Consider the following 16,390-nt stretch of genomic DNA (forward strand, 5'->3'; position numbering starts at 1 on the left):
ATTCTTTTACTGAACACTAAAATGTCAAAATAATAAAAATTTGAATTAACAGTACAGGAAACTAATTAGTGACAGTTGTTTTTACAGGTCTGAAAGGAAGGATGACTGAAATAAAAATATACTGTTATCAAGGCAATAATTATGACAATGTTTGCAGCCATCTTGTAAGGTGCCACGTGTCATAGCCAGCACTGGAGGAGCAGATCATGGATGTGTAAAAGAGATAGACTCGTAACAACATAATATCGATTTATTGTTTTCGCAATATGCACTTTATAGGGTAAAATAAAGTTATTTCAGGACATGATACACAAAACTTAGCACGTAGCACCTAGCAAGATGGCCGCCGCTAGTGGCCAATCGGTGTCGAGTGGCTTCATTTCTAAACATCCGCACAGACCGTGACACAAGTGAAGCGCACCCTGACCTGTCATGGCGGTCTGTTCAAGTTGTGAGCTTCTGTTGACGTCTTTCACCTTCATTTGGGGTATTTCCAACAGTAATCTGCCATTTAGGCATCCTTTCTTATAATACTGGATTACAGACAGAGATGAACGATGTTCATCCAGCATCTGATGGTGTTCACAGAACGTCAACAAAACATGTCCAGAAATCTGATTTTTTTTTCAGACCACCTGCTGTGTCCTCATCACAACTTCAGGTAGGCCTAACACCTGTTTAATTCAATAGTTTTAATATGAAGCTTGGTTTTTGTAGATTTAATTTTGTTCTTTAAAGATGCTGGTTTGTGTTTGGTCGAGTTTTTAAACATGAGAGCTGCTGGTTCATCCAGGTGTTTTTAATTAATCAATTAGGAGCAGGCTGTGGTTTTCTGAATGTTTTAGACCTACCAAATCTGTTCTTTGGTTAGCCAAATTTGACCATCCATCCATCCATCCATCCATCCATCCATCCATCCATGCATGCATGCATGCATGAAATTTAGCAGACGTTTATTTTGTGTGTGTAATGTCTTTTAAAAACAGTTGCTGCTGCCTCTGACTAGTTGATCTTCTAACATCAGTTGTCTTAAAGTTTAGTATAAACTCCTTTAGCGAGCTTATCAGGGAAGGTTTGCTTGCTGATCTGCATGGCTTACGTCTGCCCGAATTCTCTGGGAATGCTTTCTCTCTTCTGTGCTTCTATTTGCCACATCAGAACCAGAACGTTGATGTTATTCAGCACACTTTTGTGTTCTCTGGGTATTGCTTTGGTGTGCAACCTGACTTCAGATAGTTGCACGTCAGATTCTGAATACTGCTGATTTGGTTTGAAAGGTAAGGCTCAAAAACTCAGCTTTTTTCATTTAAAACCACTTTTTGATGCTCTAGCTGGTTCAGTTTGCTTCAAATCCAGGAAGGCCTCATTAGTTTTCTGTTGATCTGTGTCACGTTTAATTTTCAGAAGGATACATTGTTCTGTGAACTGTATTCTTACAGTGTTTGAACTCAAGTTTATCTTGACACCCTGCTTTATTCTGATGATTTTTCCGAATATGATCACCATGAATTGAATTAGTCTTCTAGTCCAGAGATTCTTAATCTATGGGCCGCAGCTGCCACCTTGAGGGTCTCAAAAGAACAACAGTTTTTGACTTTGGGTCGCAGAGGGCCGCAGGACCGCATTGATTTTGAGTAAGGTGCAATACACTTTCTCACCACTAGTAGTAGCGGTAGTGCACCACTCAGACGTTTAACAACTTTTTAATATGTAGAAGAAGAACCTTAGAAAATTGCCGAGAATGGAAACCTATTTTAAATGAAAAGTAGAAGCAAAAATGAAAGTAACTTGTCAAAAAACACCAAAGTTTGTCACTAATATGAAGAGCAGCTTCTGGTTGCAAAAGTTTAAAAATGCTATATTTTCATTTGTACTTTATCAAATTTATTTTTACAGTTTTTTTATTTGAAATATTGTTATGGGCAGGTTACAATATAAAAATGTTTGTCATAATTATGTCTTATTATTTGACAGGAGTTTTACTTTTAAACTGTAAGTGTATTTAATTTAGTTATGTTATTTATGATAGTTAGTTATGATGTAAATACAATAAAAATTAAACCGAGATTTAGAATAATTATCATTTTGATCCATACATTGGTAATGTCTGACTGGGCCTTGTGCCACTTTATGTTCAACAAATTGGGCYCCGAGGTCAAAAAGGTTAAGAACCCCTGCTCTAATCCACTCTTTCATTGATATACTGTAGTTGTTGGATCCTGCAGATATAAACATGACTCAGCCTTTGACAAAGTGAGTAACAAAGCTTTTAATTTCAGTGGAGTTATTGTTGCGTTTTTCTAATTTGCTGCTACTTCCTCGTTAGTTTCTGCTTTCCCCTGCTGCTCACAGTTGTTTGACCTCTGTGTTTGCGTGCATCATGTCTGCTTCTCGTCACTGAAGCATGAACTATCCATTCTGTACAATGAGCTCTCTCATAAGAAGTGCTTTTAGCAGCCAAACTTGAACCATTTCTGGGGATGCTCACTACACTCGGCGGCGTCTAGCAGCTTAACTGCCCACGCTTCGTTTTTGCATAATGACTTGTGTCAGCCTCTGTTATGTGGTTTTGGGAGGGGTGTGTTGCATTCACTCCTAAAACTCTGATGTTCTGAGTTTGAAGGAACGATGAAGTCAGAACTTGGATGGCCAGTTTTTCGCTCATGTGATGAATTTGTTCCACAAAAATAAGGTTCTGTTGCCAACGCAGTCGAATGAACTGCGCACGCTGTGAGCATGTTTGTGCTGGAAATTATCACAAGTGGTTTGTTGATTTACACACATTCTTGGCACATCAGTAAAGTCCTTTAAGAGCAGGGGATTGACTAAATTTTCCTCCATCCGCGACATGTGTCAACATTTGTTTTTTTGCTCCGCCATCTTGGTGCCAGAAACGTCTTGCAAACTGGCATCTCTATTTTAATTCTTTCATTGTTTATAATTTCAAATTTTAATATTTTTTCCTAAATATTTAACCTCTAAACACTAAAAAAGTTACTTATCAACACTCAGTTTTTACTACCCCCTGCAGAGACATTCCAGTTGTTTTGAATTAACCAGTATTATGAAATGCTGTTAGTTGACTTGTGATAAGTTGTCTTCTGGGACCTATAGGATTATATTTATTTGTTCAGGGTAACTAAATTATGTGAAAAGCTGTTTATTTTTGATTTATTGGTGTCCTAGTTGGCCCAAGTGATCCATGAAAAAGTCTAATCTTTATGTTGGAATGCAGAGATTTAATAACTTTCTCTACAAATTCTTGCAGCTGAGTCCTTGTTTACTTCATGTGTTCAAAATGAACATTATTCAACATATGGTTTAAAAATACTTTGTTCCTTGTGGGCATTTTAGAAGTGCCTGATAAGCTCCAGGTGTTGTCCACATGTGCTCAGCAGTTTTACCTTTGGAAACACAAAGCCACACACTCCAGCAGGAAAAATAAATCATGAAAACCAAAACTAAATCTTTAAGTTGGTTATGTCTAAAAATGAGCTAAAAATGCATCTATAAAAGCCTATGTGGTTATAATTAACAACAGATTTTTAAAAATCTCTATTATTCATTTCCATGCTTTTTTAAACCCAAAAGGTTCTGGATTTTTGACTGAATGACAAATGTCTTTTTTTCCTTTAAATCAACCAAAGGGACCAACTTTTTGTGCATTTTTACCACAGATTAATGTTTAAATTTTTACATAGCTGCTATTTAACAGGAGTGGTATACTTAAACTCCATCACAGCCTTTTCTCTCACTACTGAGGAGTAGTGAGTAATAAACTTTGATGTTCTTGTTTTTTTTTTTTTTTACTTCTACCAGTTCTCCATTCAAAAGAAACCTTCTTTATAAGAACTGAAACACTGCCCTCTAGTGAATAAAAGGTTTAAATCTTATTCCAGTTTCTAAAAAATACAGCAAACAATATGTATTTGTTAGGCATTTAGATACGAAGTCTTGTCTAATCATTGTGTCAGCATCAGTGGCGGAGCCAGACGTTTTTCTCAGGGGGTGGTCAGACTGGGACCACTACTCACACAGGGGTGGCCAGGAAAATTACATGATTTTTTTAACTTGAAAGTTTCTGCAGAACTTTGTTTTGGTCAACACACAGCATCATGCAGCCTTCATAACATAAAGTGACACTGTTGTGGTGACAAAAAACAAAAACATTTATCACCATAAGTCCAAAAGTTGACACCATAAGTCAGATTACAGGCATAGGTTCTGTATTTAAAGAAAATCATCACTTCCTTGTCATTAGTCCTTTTCAGTGATAGAGCTTGGTGATGTTTCAAATTGCTAAACACTGCCACCAACTGTTCAGGAGGATTATTACACCCCTAAAGGTTGTTTCACTGTGTAAGGGGTGTGTTCAGCAGGGTGGCCAAAGATTTGTCTATGGAGGTCATGGCCACCCCATGGCTCCGCCCCTGGTCCACATGTAAACACACATTAATCTCAGCAGTTTTTAATAACAGCATTTTTATTAACATTCACAATCTTACGTTTTATATACAACAGCTGCATATATTACAAATTCCAAAGCTTTATAAATGGCCTACAGTAAAATTTTGAATAAAAATTCTTAATATCACAGTGGAAAGAAAGTATAAAATATTAATTCTCTTTTAAGTAAACCCCATAAAAGGATCATTACCTGTAATCTCCAGCATCATAAATGTAATTTAACAGCATTTTCTTTTAAAGTCCATTTGATTAAAAGTGTCTCGCTGGTCCATTTCAGGCTGAGCTTTATAATGTCCAGCAATACGTTAAAGTTTCACACACCCCTTGTGTGTCGTCAGTTGGAGTATATTTACTGTACCCTCCTTTTTTTTTTTTAACTTGGTGTCACAATCTTGTTTACAGTCCAAACACCTCCATCACACTGAGCCAGACAAGCAGCTCAGTCAGAGTCTGTGTTGAGATTATTGCTTTGTCTTCAGACCGCACACTTCCTTCTGTAAAAAGAAAACATTTTTCAGCAGTTTAGCTTTCAACCGTCATCATAAAAGAACCACAACTTCTGTATTTTTAGTTGTTGTTTCTGGTGATGCCTCACTGACCTGCAGCTCCACTCGCTTGTTTCTCTCCTCCCTCAGTACTTCTTTCACTTCCTGCATGTCTTGTCTTCAGAAAAAAAAAAAGACAAAGAGAGGAGGTTGAGGACCCAGGCAAGTTGAAATGAGCTGACTACACTGTTCAGTGCCTGTCAAGTCTAATAAATAGCTGGACTTTTTCCCCATTTAGACATCCTGACTTTAAAGGAGAAGCACAGTCTTGATTTTCCTGTAGAAAAGACACGTTCAAAACTTAGTCACTTTCTTTATGTTTTGAAATGTACACCCAGATTACAAAGGTCTGAGCATAATGGGGAATTTAAAAGGTGCAGTAGCTGAATTTTTATAGTTTTAATACTTGTATCTTCCTTTGATGCTGTTGTTATTCTTGGATCAAATATTGGACCAGTCATGGATCCATCCGCTAATTTAAACTCCACAAACCAAGATTACAGCTAAAACCTTATTATAGAATTAGTTAAGATATATCCATTAGTCCTAAAGATAAATTTATGTAATTTGTTTCTCATCAAGCATGGTTTATCCTTCAATATGTGATACAGCGGATCGGTGATTGTGTCATTTTTATGATCGAGTATAAACAGGAGGAAGATAAATTATTAGAAMTTTCTCCCTCTGTTTTTTAATCAATTCAGTAGAAAAAAGAACTTAATATTAGTTTATTAATTTCTTCATCATCAGTGATTTAAAAAAACTTTCTCCCTCTGTGCGCCCAGAGCAAAGATAAACATATAAMCAACAACGGTGATAGCAGGAATTAATGAAGTAGCAGTGTTGTGTTGGGAGTGGAGTTACTGTTACTGTGCCTACGATAACGGCAGAGTTGCACATTTARCAACTGGTTTCAGAGAACGGATCATTTTCAGGAAAATAGTACAAAACTGAAAGAAACGCTGCTCTGAGTGCTGCTCACAGACTGTACGCCCACCCAGTTCTGACCAATCACACGCTGCGAGACACAAGACAGCAGGACAGAGTTCTGGAGGACTACGCAGATGTTGGCTGTCACCGAGGCATAACAAACGGAAGTTACACAATTTTTTTGTCACTCAGCATGGGGAGCAAAACTTGATTTGAAGTACAAACCAGCCTTTACTCCAAAAGTTTATAGATACAGGCAGATCCTGTCACAAGAACATTGTTAATCAACAAATGGGATAGTCTGATAGTTTTTATTGATGTTCTTAGCAGCAGTTGGTAGTTTATTAGCTGTGACATCAGTCATGGAGCGTGCAGTGTGTAGAAAAGGGCAAAAGACTTCATCCAGACTAGGCTAATGACTAGCCGGATTAGCTAATTTTAAACAGTTTGTTTGGTTTGTCTCTGTTTTATCAACCAAACATTGCAGTTTTATGAAATAAAGGTATGTTTGACCAGTTTAGACCAGTTTATGGTGACTGTGCTGAACAGCTGGTTGCGTGTCTTTAGGTTTTCTTAGCTCATCTTTAAACTCAGATCTCTGGGTTAAACTGGCGTCAGAAGAGGAGTGGGTGAGTGCAGCTCATCGGCACTCACTCGTGTCGCGTCTGAAGCAGCTCCAGAGCCATCCTCAGCTCTTTGATCTCGGCCTGTAGGCTTCCCACAGTCGGCTCTTCTGTATTGTTCTCCGTTTTGTTTTTCAAAATTGGCTTAGGAGGAGACGCTCGAGTTGACATCTTGTGTGGAATGTCAGGCTTCTGAGGTAATATTGGCATGATGTTTTCTAGGCCCTTGAATAAGACAGAAACAGTCTCAGTAAATACATGTAACTGATTTAGGTATGAGGGTTTATTATTCATTTGAAACAATAGTCATTCTGTCAGAAAGGAGAGGTTTGCTTTAATTTGCTTGCATATCCTCTGTTTGTCATTTGTAAATGTAATTAGGTGGTTCGAACTGTACAGGAACTGCTCCTTGGTTCAGTACTTCTGTCGTTTCCTGTCTACATCTCTCCCAAGTATGTTTGCTTTTGTAGCATCATCACATAAATCTTATAAATGAGTACTTGTGTTTAAACTACCCAGTTTTGCGTATTATTTSTTTCCCAATTCAAAACGATGAATTATTTATCTATTACTGCCACAACTTTAAAGCAGAATTATAGCTTTGTATAGCAATTATCTTGGTGAAAGAAAAAAGGGTGTTGTTGAGAAAAAGGCTGGTGTATTTTCTGCAAACCACGTTAAATATAAATTCACATGTTCATCTGCCAGAAAGAAGGAATCCTGCAGGGAAAAAGTGCAAGAGCTGAAGTTTTAAAGAGACTATTGTTATATCTGAAGGGTATAATTGTTGATGGGTGTGACTTTTTCAAATAATTTATTATAAACACTTTTAATATATAAAATATAAAATCAGTAAACATCACAAACCTTTGGCAAGACTGGTAGTTTGTCAGATTGGGGCTTTTTGTGTTCTGGTTCTGGTTTTGTCTCAGTCTGATCCTGCAAAACAGAAACAAGTAAACTTTCATTCTCATACTTTTCTGTTTCAACAACAAGATTTGTTTCTCCTGCGGCCAAATGTTACTTCAGGGAATCAATTCTTCCTTTTCTAAGAATTACTCAAACCGCCCCAGAGACCGGGATTCAACTTGTTTCTGTCTGTGTGGTGAAAAACTGTGAGCAGTTCACGAAATGTGGAGCAAAACTGTCTTCATGCTTGTTACTCAGATTTCATAGTTTTCCTGCAGGTGCAAACCTCTCCTTTACAATACAAAAAAATTACTAACTGCAATTACTAAAAATACAAAACTTAGTGTATGATTGGTCCAGAAAATAAAAGCTGTATAATAATTTTTGTGTAAAAGATAGAAAATAACATAGAAAAAGGTTATTTACATTTACAAGTTTTTAAAGGTATTCTGTTGTGCAAATTAAACAGGAACAAGTATGAAGCATAACAAACATTTATTCAAATGAAATGAGTAGTAGTCATTTTGTGGTGGTGATAAGTTGCATCTGCAAACATGATGATTAACACTACTCATGCAGTTTTACAGGAAGTCACTTGAATCTATTATGAAACGTTTTCATTTCAGTATCACATTGGGGAAATGTGGTTATTTAGAAAGTGATAAATCCAAATAAATCTCTGCCATGAAACTCACTTGTGTTGCTGCGTTTTGACCTGATGGAGGTCTCCTCTGTGGAGGTTTGGCTCTGTTCGCCGTAGGATGATTCAGCTTTTCACTTTCCACATTCACACCATCAAACTGATTGGCCTCCTCCTCCTCTGGCTTTTTGGGGGAAACAGGCGCCGCATCTCCRTTTGTTGCACTGAACGTAAAAATAATAAACGAGATTTAAATTGTCCAGTAAAGGAGTTTGGGTTACAGGTAAAAGCTGTRCAGTCTGTAGGTATCATTTTCAAAAGGGAAAATTGGTAGTTGGTAACACGTATAACTGAAAGCCAGTGGTGGGCAGCACTAATCTAAAAATTAGTTCCACTAGCCCTAAAGCTAGTGGAAGCTAAAGTATAAGTACTATGCACTTGTTGTAACATTAATTGCCCTTTTGGGACATGAATAGATCTGAACCTGAACCTGAAAACGCTAACTCAAATATTTAGGTCCCCTAATTCTAAAACACTAACACACTGAAAATTTAGCAAAAGCTAATTCTAAAGCACTAAAGTAACTCAGTCAACATTCTTCAACAGACAACATGAGTCACATATTGCTATGTTGTTTTCTTAAGACTTATCACTAATATTCCACAGCCTTATTTGTGTTCATATACTGTCAATATGTCACCTGGTGGATAAGTGACACGTATGAACAAAATGTGACAGCTTTCACCCTCAGCTGTTAACCTTAACATTGATCAATAACATTTAAATAACTCATAGTGCTTCTAAATTCAGCCTATAAATTTATCAAGCGCTAATCCACTAATAAATTTTAAAATTAAAGCACTAATCAGGAAATTAGTTCCCCTGTTAGTGCTTTAGGTGAACTGTGCCCACCACTGCTGAAAAGCGATTTTTAAAAATCTTTCTTAAATACAGCCTTTTTTTTTTTCAGCAGTGTGTGTATGGGTTTGGAGTGGGTGGTGCTTGTTGTGTGTATTTTGTTCAGGAAACAGGAAATGGGCTGCTCTCATCTGTTTTGCTCTGATCTGACTCATCTCAAAGTTTCCACCAAGCCACCAAATGTCATGCATCCCTGCCATTCTTCTTTAAGGGCTCCATGGTGACTGGTGGTGGCGACTAAAACCTTTAGCTCCCAAAGACTTTGTTTCTCGGGCCAGACCAAAGACAAAAAAAAGTGTTCCTGACCTTTGTTGAAGGCTTTTTTTAAGGAAACTTGCAAATGAATAACTATTCTTTCTGCAAAGCCCATTAGTGGCTTTTGGCTGAGATTAGTAATGAGTGAGAATAAGGATTCTTTGGTATCACTCACGTTGGTACAACTTTGTTGGGCTTTTCTTTGACAGGAGGTGGAGCGGGCCTGAGGGGTGGCAGTTTGACTTTGGCTGGAGGATGGTTTCTCAAATCCTTAACTTCTGGCTTGTCTTCTGTGAAGTAAAATCAGCACATTAGTTGCAAAGTTATTTCTGGTTGAATGAGCCATAATATTGTGAATAAAACCCTTGTTGTTTGTACCTTTTGTTTTAGATGCATCAGCTTTCTCCATTGCTGGATCTTCTGTTTTAGCTGAAAGCAGAACCGTCCATGTTAGTGTAGTTCAAAATAACTGAACTTGGATTTCATTTGTGCGCTTGACGTTTGGCACTTGAAATAAAGTTGTAACATAAAAATGCTTCTAAATTTCTGGGTTTTTTTGTACCTAATAATATTAGTTTGCAGTATTTCTGTGTATAATGTGTAAGTAGATAAGGAGCATGCATGCTTGGCAAACCTGCACATTCTCAAATGGGTCACAGCATCGTTTACAGGATTTCCTCTATTCTTTTTGTACAATGTAATTTTTTGTCTATCAGGCAAAATTCAACATCAAAGAAACTCATCATTCATAAGTTGCTTCATATTTGCACTAAAATCTAAGTTTTTTTTCAGCTATTCTTAATCATGTAGCATGTTTGCATTATGAACTACTTATGCACAATTTGACACGAATAACTTTGTTGCACCCCATAGACCACAAATTGTTACACACATCCTGAGGTGTATGCTTACATAAATGAAGACGGCATTGCAGAACCAGCGGTTGACAGCAACACTGTTAACGTGAAACACTCAGCGGTGTCTTCACACTCACGAACTCAGCTCTGTGACTACCTCACTTCCCAGCTCAGAGGCATAACAGAAGCGGGTCAGCTTTAACCCATCAAATCACACAAAGATGGGGTAAGATGGTGTCTACATACACAAGCTTCAGGCATCCAGGTTGCCTACATACACATTTGTTTCTGTGATTATCTCTGTAACAAGTCTAATTCTGGAGCTTTTACATTCTGATAATGTGTAACACCTGTCAAGGACAACAAGATAACCTTGAGCTAACTCGAGCACATTTACATTAACTTTTCCACTAGTGCCACTTRGTGTAGTGTCGGTACGGTCAGTGTTGGAACGGGTCAGTTCGGGGGCTTTTCCATTGACGTTCCAGTCCAGTTCCAGTGGGTGTGTTTTGGGTGATTGGTGGAGGTGTTTTTTTTAAAAGGTTAATGTGCAAAATGAGAGATGGAAACACATTTGCTGAATAAGTTCTGAAATTTAAAAAAAAATGCTAAAAATTTGAACTAAAATTGGATGGAAACAACTAATATCACTGCTACAATTGAAAAAAAGGCTCCTCGATTTGTTCTTGTAAAGGCAGCTTAGATGCAACCAATGACTCCACCCCCTGGCCAATCAGTGATGAACAGTGTTCTGACATTGCATTTTGGTGTCAACTGGGACCACTTGGAACCACAATGAAGTAGGTACTAAAAAAAGGGCTGGTTCCATGAATGTGGCCTAATGGAAATTGCTTGGAACCATACCGAACCGTACCGACACTACACTAAGTGGCACTAGTGGAAAATGATACGACTGACTTTGACCCTCTGTTTTTGATTTCCCCCACCTCTCTGTCAAGAGAAATCACATTAACTTAACCACCACACTGTTCAAGCGTTAGGGCTTTAATGTAATAATAAAGGTTTATAGTGCGACAATTCAATCTCAGATAAGTAGCAACACTGTGCTTATCTCTGGAGACAACAGGTCACTGAATCATCCAGTCACTCTGCAGCATCACTTCCTAATAATAYCAATATTATCAAGGTCAGACACTGTTTGGTCTCAAAAAGCATCACAGTCCTATCTGTCAGGACTTGGTCCTGGGGGTGGTTAAACCAYGATGTCTTTAAGTTTCGATGGTGACCTGACAGCCTCCTCTAGTTAGCCACACAATTCCATTGCCTGAACGTGACAAATGAGGTTGAAAAACTTGGCTGCAGGATTGCTAAAATAATATCAACATGAACCTTAAAACAGACCATGTGCAGAGCATTAAAAAAAACGAAACAAAACAAGTTGGTCCGCTGTTAGAACAGTCACATAAGAAATGAATAGCAGCAGAATTGGAAGCACATAAAGCCTACCTTGAGTTTTCAGAGCATTGTGAAACATTTCCCTCTAAAGCAAAACACAGAACAGCAGTGGCTCAAGTGCTGTTTGTTTCTGACTGTGCAAATCTCTGTGGCAGAGCTGTTCTCGCCCCCCAACACCCCCCTCGTTTCCTTCGAGACTCCTAAACTGGTTCACGTGACCAGTATAACCATCCCCCTATCTCTCTGTAGTCTGAGACATCCTGTGAAAGTTGTTTGAGTGGTACTGTATGGAGATCTACAAAATGATGACACCGTTTGCCATTTCAGGGTAAATCTTTGATATGAGCATTGTGCAACAGTTTTTTTTTATCCGTCTGTGTGGTTTTATTGCAAAATTGTTSCTGCAACTTGTGCTACAAACATCACACAGCAGATGTGAGCCACATCATCCTGCTGTATGTGATCCGGTGATTAAGTTTCTAGATTAGTTGACTTCAAATGATTTTACAAAAAAAAAGCAATAAAATACTGGCAGTAAAAACTGTTTCAATACAAGAATTAGAACAAAAAGTGGAAACTGGAATGTCATTAGGTTTGTCTTTAAAGTAACAGCTTTATGACCTGGCACATGTTTAATTATGTGGTACATCCGTTAAGCTAATAATTCAGCAGAGATTTTTATGATCACGGATTTTTCGAGGATTTGCTGCTTATTTTGGTTTTGTTTGAAAGCCAAAAAGATGGATAACATCTTTTTTAAAATCTTTAAAATCTTTCAAAATGTGGAACTAATTTTACACCGATGTATTGTGTTTACATGTGAAAGTAAACACAAWACATCAGAGTAACATTGGATTAAATTAATAATGTGTTTCTTCCCCCTCTACATTTCAAATAGGGAGAATTCTTTTAATGTTTGAACTGGTTCAGTGCGTGGATTCAGTGCTGTAGGGCAGGGATCGTCTGCCTGCCCATCCTCTTTTGCATTTTCAATAGATAAAAACATGTCATGACATCTATTTCTGAACCCACTACAGCTGCTACAGATACTGCAGCTGATGGAGCATTATTTTATGTCATGTTGAATCTAAAAGGAGTGTGTTTCCCTGCCAACTCCCCCAACCCTTATAGAAGGACTTTCATTGTAAAATTTATATTGAAATCTTTATTACAAAATCCTAAAGTTGCACATTTAATCCTGCATRTTTGAAGGTTATTTCATTAGTTGTTTAAATCTTTTATCCACTTTACTGTACAGTTAAAATTTCTTCCTAACATTACAGCTCCTCTTTTTACTTTAACATCTCTGGCTGCTGTTCAGCTCTGTTTTGTTAAAATCARAAACTTTTTTTTTCTTACCTGGGACTTTAATAGTGGCGTTGCGGGCTGGTGGTTGGCTCGTGTTTCTAGACTAAAAGAGGAGAAACAGTAACTTCAACAGGGTGCAGTTAAAGACGAACTATTCTACACAATCTTTCCACAGTGGGAATTTTTTAGTGAGTAACTCAAAAACAGAAGATGTCTAAACAAGGCCTGAGTCATAACGGAGTCCAGGCCGCACAAATACTGAAGTAACATAACCTAGCTGACAATAAGCAGGTGCTTTTTCATTTTGAGACCATTTTTACATAAAAAAAAAAGTATAAACTGTGTTTACAATGAAGCATGCCCAAGATTTCATGGCAGTGCAGCAAAGTGTTCAAAGTCCTCCTGGACAGGTGAAACAAGATCCGATCCAGCAGTTTTTAGTTTGAAACGGTTTCTGTCGACTCACTTGCTTGTTGTCCCTTGGTGGTAGAATCATCACAAAGTTGTCGGGGAAGAAGCCGCGGCGCCCGTTCAGCTCTCCCTCCCACCAGCCTTCATCTTCTGTTTCCTTCACATGGAGATTAAAGCATCACRTTAGAGGCTCAGACATGACTCTGTCCTCTGGGACATGAAAACACTGAACAGAAGGTTGACGGAAAAAAAATCTTGTTTGAGCAAATTTCCTGTACGTCTGAGGTATATAAAGCGTGGCTTATTCTTCCTGTTGGTTTTTCTGCATCTCATTAATTTGTGCTGTTAGATTTGTAGTATTTATTTTTAGTAAATTGGTTTCCTTTTGAAGAATGCATTAAACTTCACGTTGCCTAAACAAAACTGCTATCCCCTTTACAGAATTATGAACTATTTCCCACCTTTAAAAACTAAACAATACACAGTATGTATGAGTGTGTGCATCAGCTGATATTCCTGGGGACCATTTTTGGCATACACACCTACTTTTAGGGACCAACTGGTACTTATGGGAACCTAAGCCTAGTCCCCATGGGGGAGGGGAGGATGCTGTTGGTGGGTTGGGGCTTCAGTTAGATTTAGGGTCAGGAATGTACCTGTGAGGTTAGGGTAAGGGGTCAGTGTTAGGTTAGGTTATAAAATGAATGGAGGTCAATGCAATCTCCCCATAAAGATAGTTGTACTGGACCGGGCGTGTGTGTTCATTTGTCTGTAGCATTAGCAAACCATCTCAAAACAGTGGGCAGATTTAAAGTAGACATATACTGTTTTTAAATCCTTCTTTTTCGCATTTAAATCCTTCAGTTGGAGTCTATATAAAGTGGAACCACAATTCTTTGGTCTGAATTCCTCCTTATTGCAACTCTACAAGCCCCTCTTTCACCTCTTTTCTGGGATGTGTCTCAGCTCAACTTGTTTTGACGCTGTCTCTTTAAATGCAAATGAGCCACTTCGCACCCCACCCTCATCCAGTTTCAAGAGCGGTCCAACCATGCAAAAAATAAAAATTGCCTTTTTATGGCTACGGAGCTTAAGTTTGGTACGGTAATAGCTGAGAGTCATCCCCACCTGAGCTCTATCTGATGATGTGACATTTGGTTTTAAAACTTTGCCATTACCTAAGAGGGCTAACACACGCCTGTCTGTTAGCAAAATACCTCCTAAACCACTGGAATATTTTAATGAAACTTTCAGAAAGTAATCACTGGATCTCAACTAGCTGATAATTTTTTGACAGTTTTATCTAAATGGCTATAACTCATTTCTTTAAGACGATCTTAATCCAAAAGCAATATTTTTTTGTTTCTTTGTTTATTTGATCATACCTACAGACGTGTAAAAGATAGCTTTATGTAAAAAGCGCCTAAAAATAGCCCGTTGTCTTTTTGCTGACTGAAGGACGGGGTTTCCTTGAAAGGAAAACATCCGGTTTGTCCAGTTGAACGAGCTGCACTACCAGGCAGCTACCGTAAGGAAATACCCAACTGTCAAGGTTTCAGTGTGTGACCATAAAACTGTGAGAGGAAATAAAACCGGAAAAACAAAGAGGACTTCAGACCTTGTTCAGTATCACTACAACATCTCCTTTTTTCAGCTCCAACTCGTCTTCTGCTTTGGCTTTATAGTCAAACATGACTTGGCAACATTCCATAGCTGAGGACAGAAGAGATGACGTAATTACAGACTTTACAGAAACTGACCTTTTTATGTAGCATCTGACTGGAATCGGAAGTTTGAACAGTCATGACTAATTCACTCAGATGATAACAGATGGGAAAAGACTGTGATTAGTTGAAGATAAAAGTTATAAACTTTCAATCTTAAAGGGATTTTCACTCGTTGCAATCATCATGTAGAGTGATTAATCAGGACATTCTGACCAGCGTTTACCTCTTACCACACCTAGGCCATTCAGGTCAAAGCCTGAGAATTAGCACCTGTCACATGTTTAGCATCGGACTATAAATAGGTCTGACTAAATGTTTTCTGGTACTTTTCCTAAAAATAAAATGTGTCATCAGTTTAAGCTTGTGATGAGATTTAAAGGAGGAGAACTTACAGGTTTTTGCTTTGTTTCTCACAGTTGCTCTCTGAAATTTATTTATGAGAGAAAACAGGAAAATTATGAACAGAAAAAAAAAACAGTTTTAAAAGTCTGATAATCTTATTTCTGCAGGACATACCTCCTTAGTAAACACAGCATCAGTTAGTTTGGGCCTTGTCTTCCCCTCGCCGTACCTTCCCTCTGTTAGAAAAATAATGATTAAAGTCAGCTTTTTTGTTAAAAAAGAAGTGATTGCTTTAACATAATTACTTAGCCACCAACCTTTCGGAGTTACAAAGATTTCTTTGACAAAATTGGATGGGAATGCCCCAAGTTTGCCATTTCTCATGCCCATCCACCATCCATCTTCTATCTGTCATGTTAAAAAACATGTCAGGAACAGGTTTGACTTCATATTCATACAGTTACAAATATAGTAAYGCTGCACTTTGAGAAAACCGCTTCAACATAAAATTAGTCAACACATAAAAACTAATGACGTATGTTCCACAATGCCCTAATTAAAATATAATGCTCAGGGTTGGGAACTGGCTGGGTGATGCCAGTTTCTGTGAGGAACTAAACAGAAAAGATTTAGTTACCCATCTCCAAAACTAGTTCTCCGACACCACTGACGGACTGACTGCAGCAGTTTATTTGCAGGTCAACCAAAGTTATTCAATTCAATTCAATTCAATTCAAAAATACTTTATTGATCCCAGAGGGAAATTAGGTAAAAATTATGAGTTCAGATGGGATCGCTACGTTGTGATAAGAGTGATAAGACCTCCATACCTCTTTAACGATGTCTATCGTCTCGCCAACAACAAGTTCCAGCTCGTCTTCATTCTGAGGAGCGTACCCGTAGGTGACCTCGCATTTCCTCTTCTTCACGTTCTTACCTAAAAAGTTAAAAGGACACATCAAAAGACATAAATACATATTATAATCCCTCTAAGTTACTGTGTTTAATTTGATCTGCTTCTTTTCCATTCAGTCTGCAGTAC

At 37.9% G+C, this 16,390-nt stretch overlaps 1 protein-coding gene and 1 long non-coding RNA gene across 2 annotated transcripts in view; one reads left to right on the top strand and one right to left on the bottom strand.

The window, feature by feature from the left end:
- Window positions 1–409: 409 nt before the first annotated feature.
- On the top strand, window positions 410–9,823 carry LOC106524690 (uncharacterized). Its single transcript, XR_001311024.1, has 3 exons — window positions 410–661; window positions 9,497–9,584; window positions 9,678–9,823. It is a non-coding gene; the product is annotated as an uncharacterized LOC106524690 (long non-coding RNA).
- The window catches only part of sh3d21 (SH3 domain containing 21), a 13,576-nt gene continuing 1,638 nt past the window's right edge, over window positions 4,453–16,390 (bottom strand). The window contains exons 4-17 of the mRNA XM_014018594.1: window positions 16,179–16,285; window positions 15,666–15,756; window positions 15,523–15,584; window positions 15,399–15,429; window positions 14,898–14,992; window positions 13,335–13,436; window positions 12,920–12,971; window positions 9,666–9,716; window positions 9,463–9,577; window positions 8,170–8,338; window positions 7,433–7,504; window positions 6,597–6,790; window positions 5,067–5,130; window positions 4,453–4,961 (exon numbers count right to left, since the gene is read on the bottom strand). Of these exons, the coding sequence (XP_013874048.1) occupies window positions 4,929–4,961; window positions 5,067–5,130; window positions 6,597–6,790; window positions 7,433–7,504; window positions 8,170–8,338; window positions 9,463–9,577; window positions 9,666–9,716; window positions 12,920–12,971; window positions 13,335–13,436; window positions 14,898–14,992; window positions 15,399–15,429; window positions 15,523–15,584; window positions 15,666–15,756; window positions 16,179–16,285 (1,238 nt within the window). The 3' untranslated portion in view covers window positions 4,453–4,928. The remainder of the gene's footprint in view (window positions 4,962–5,066; window positions 5,131–6,596; window positions 6,791–7,432; window positions 7,505–8,169; window positions 8,339–9,462; window positions 9,578–9,665; window positions 9,717–12,919; window positions 12,972–13,334; window positions 13,437–14,897; window positions 14,993–15,398; window positions 15,430–15,522; window positions 15,585–15,665; window positions 15,757–16,178; window positions 16,286–16,390) is intronic.

Source organism: Austrofundulus limnaeus, unplaced genomic scaffold (assembly GCF_001266775.1).
Source record: "Austrofundulus limnaeus strain Quisiro unplaced genomic scaffold, Austrofundulus_limnaeus-1.0 Scaffold196, whole genome shotgun sequence".
Lineage (NCBI taxonomy): Eukaryota > Metazoa > Chordata > Actinopteri > Cyprinodontiformes > Rivulidae > Austrofundulus > Austrofundulus limnaeus.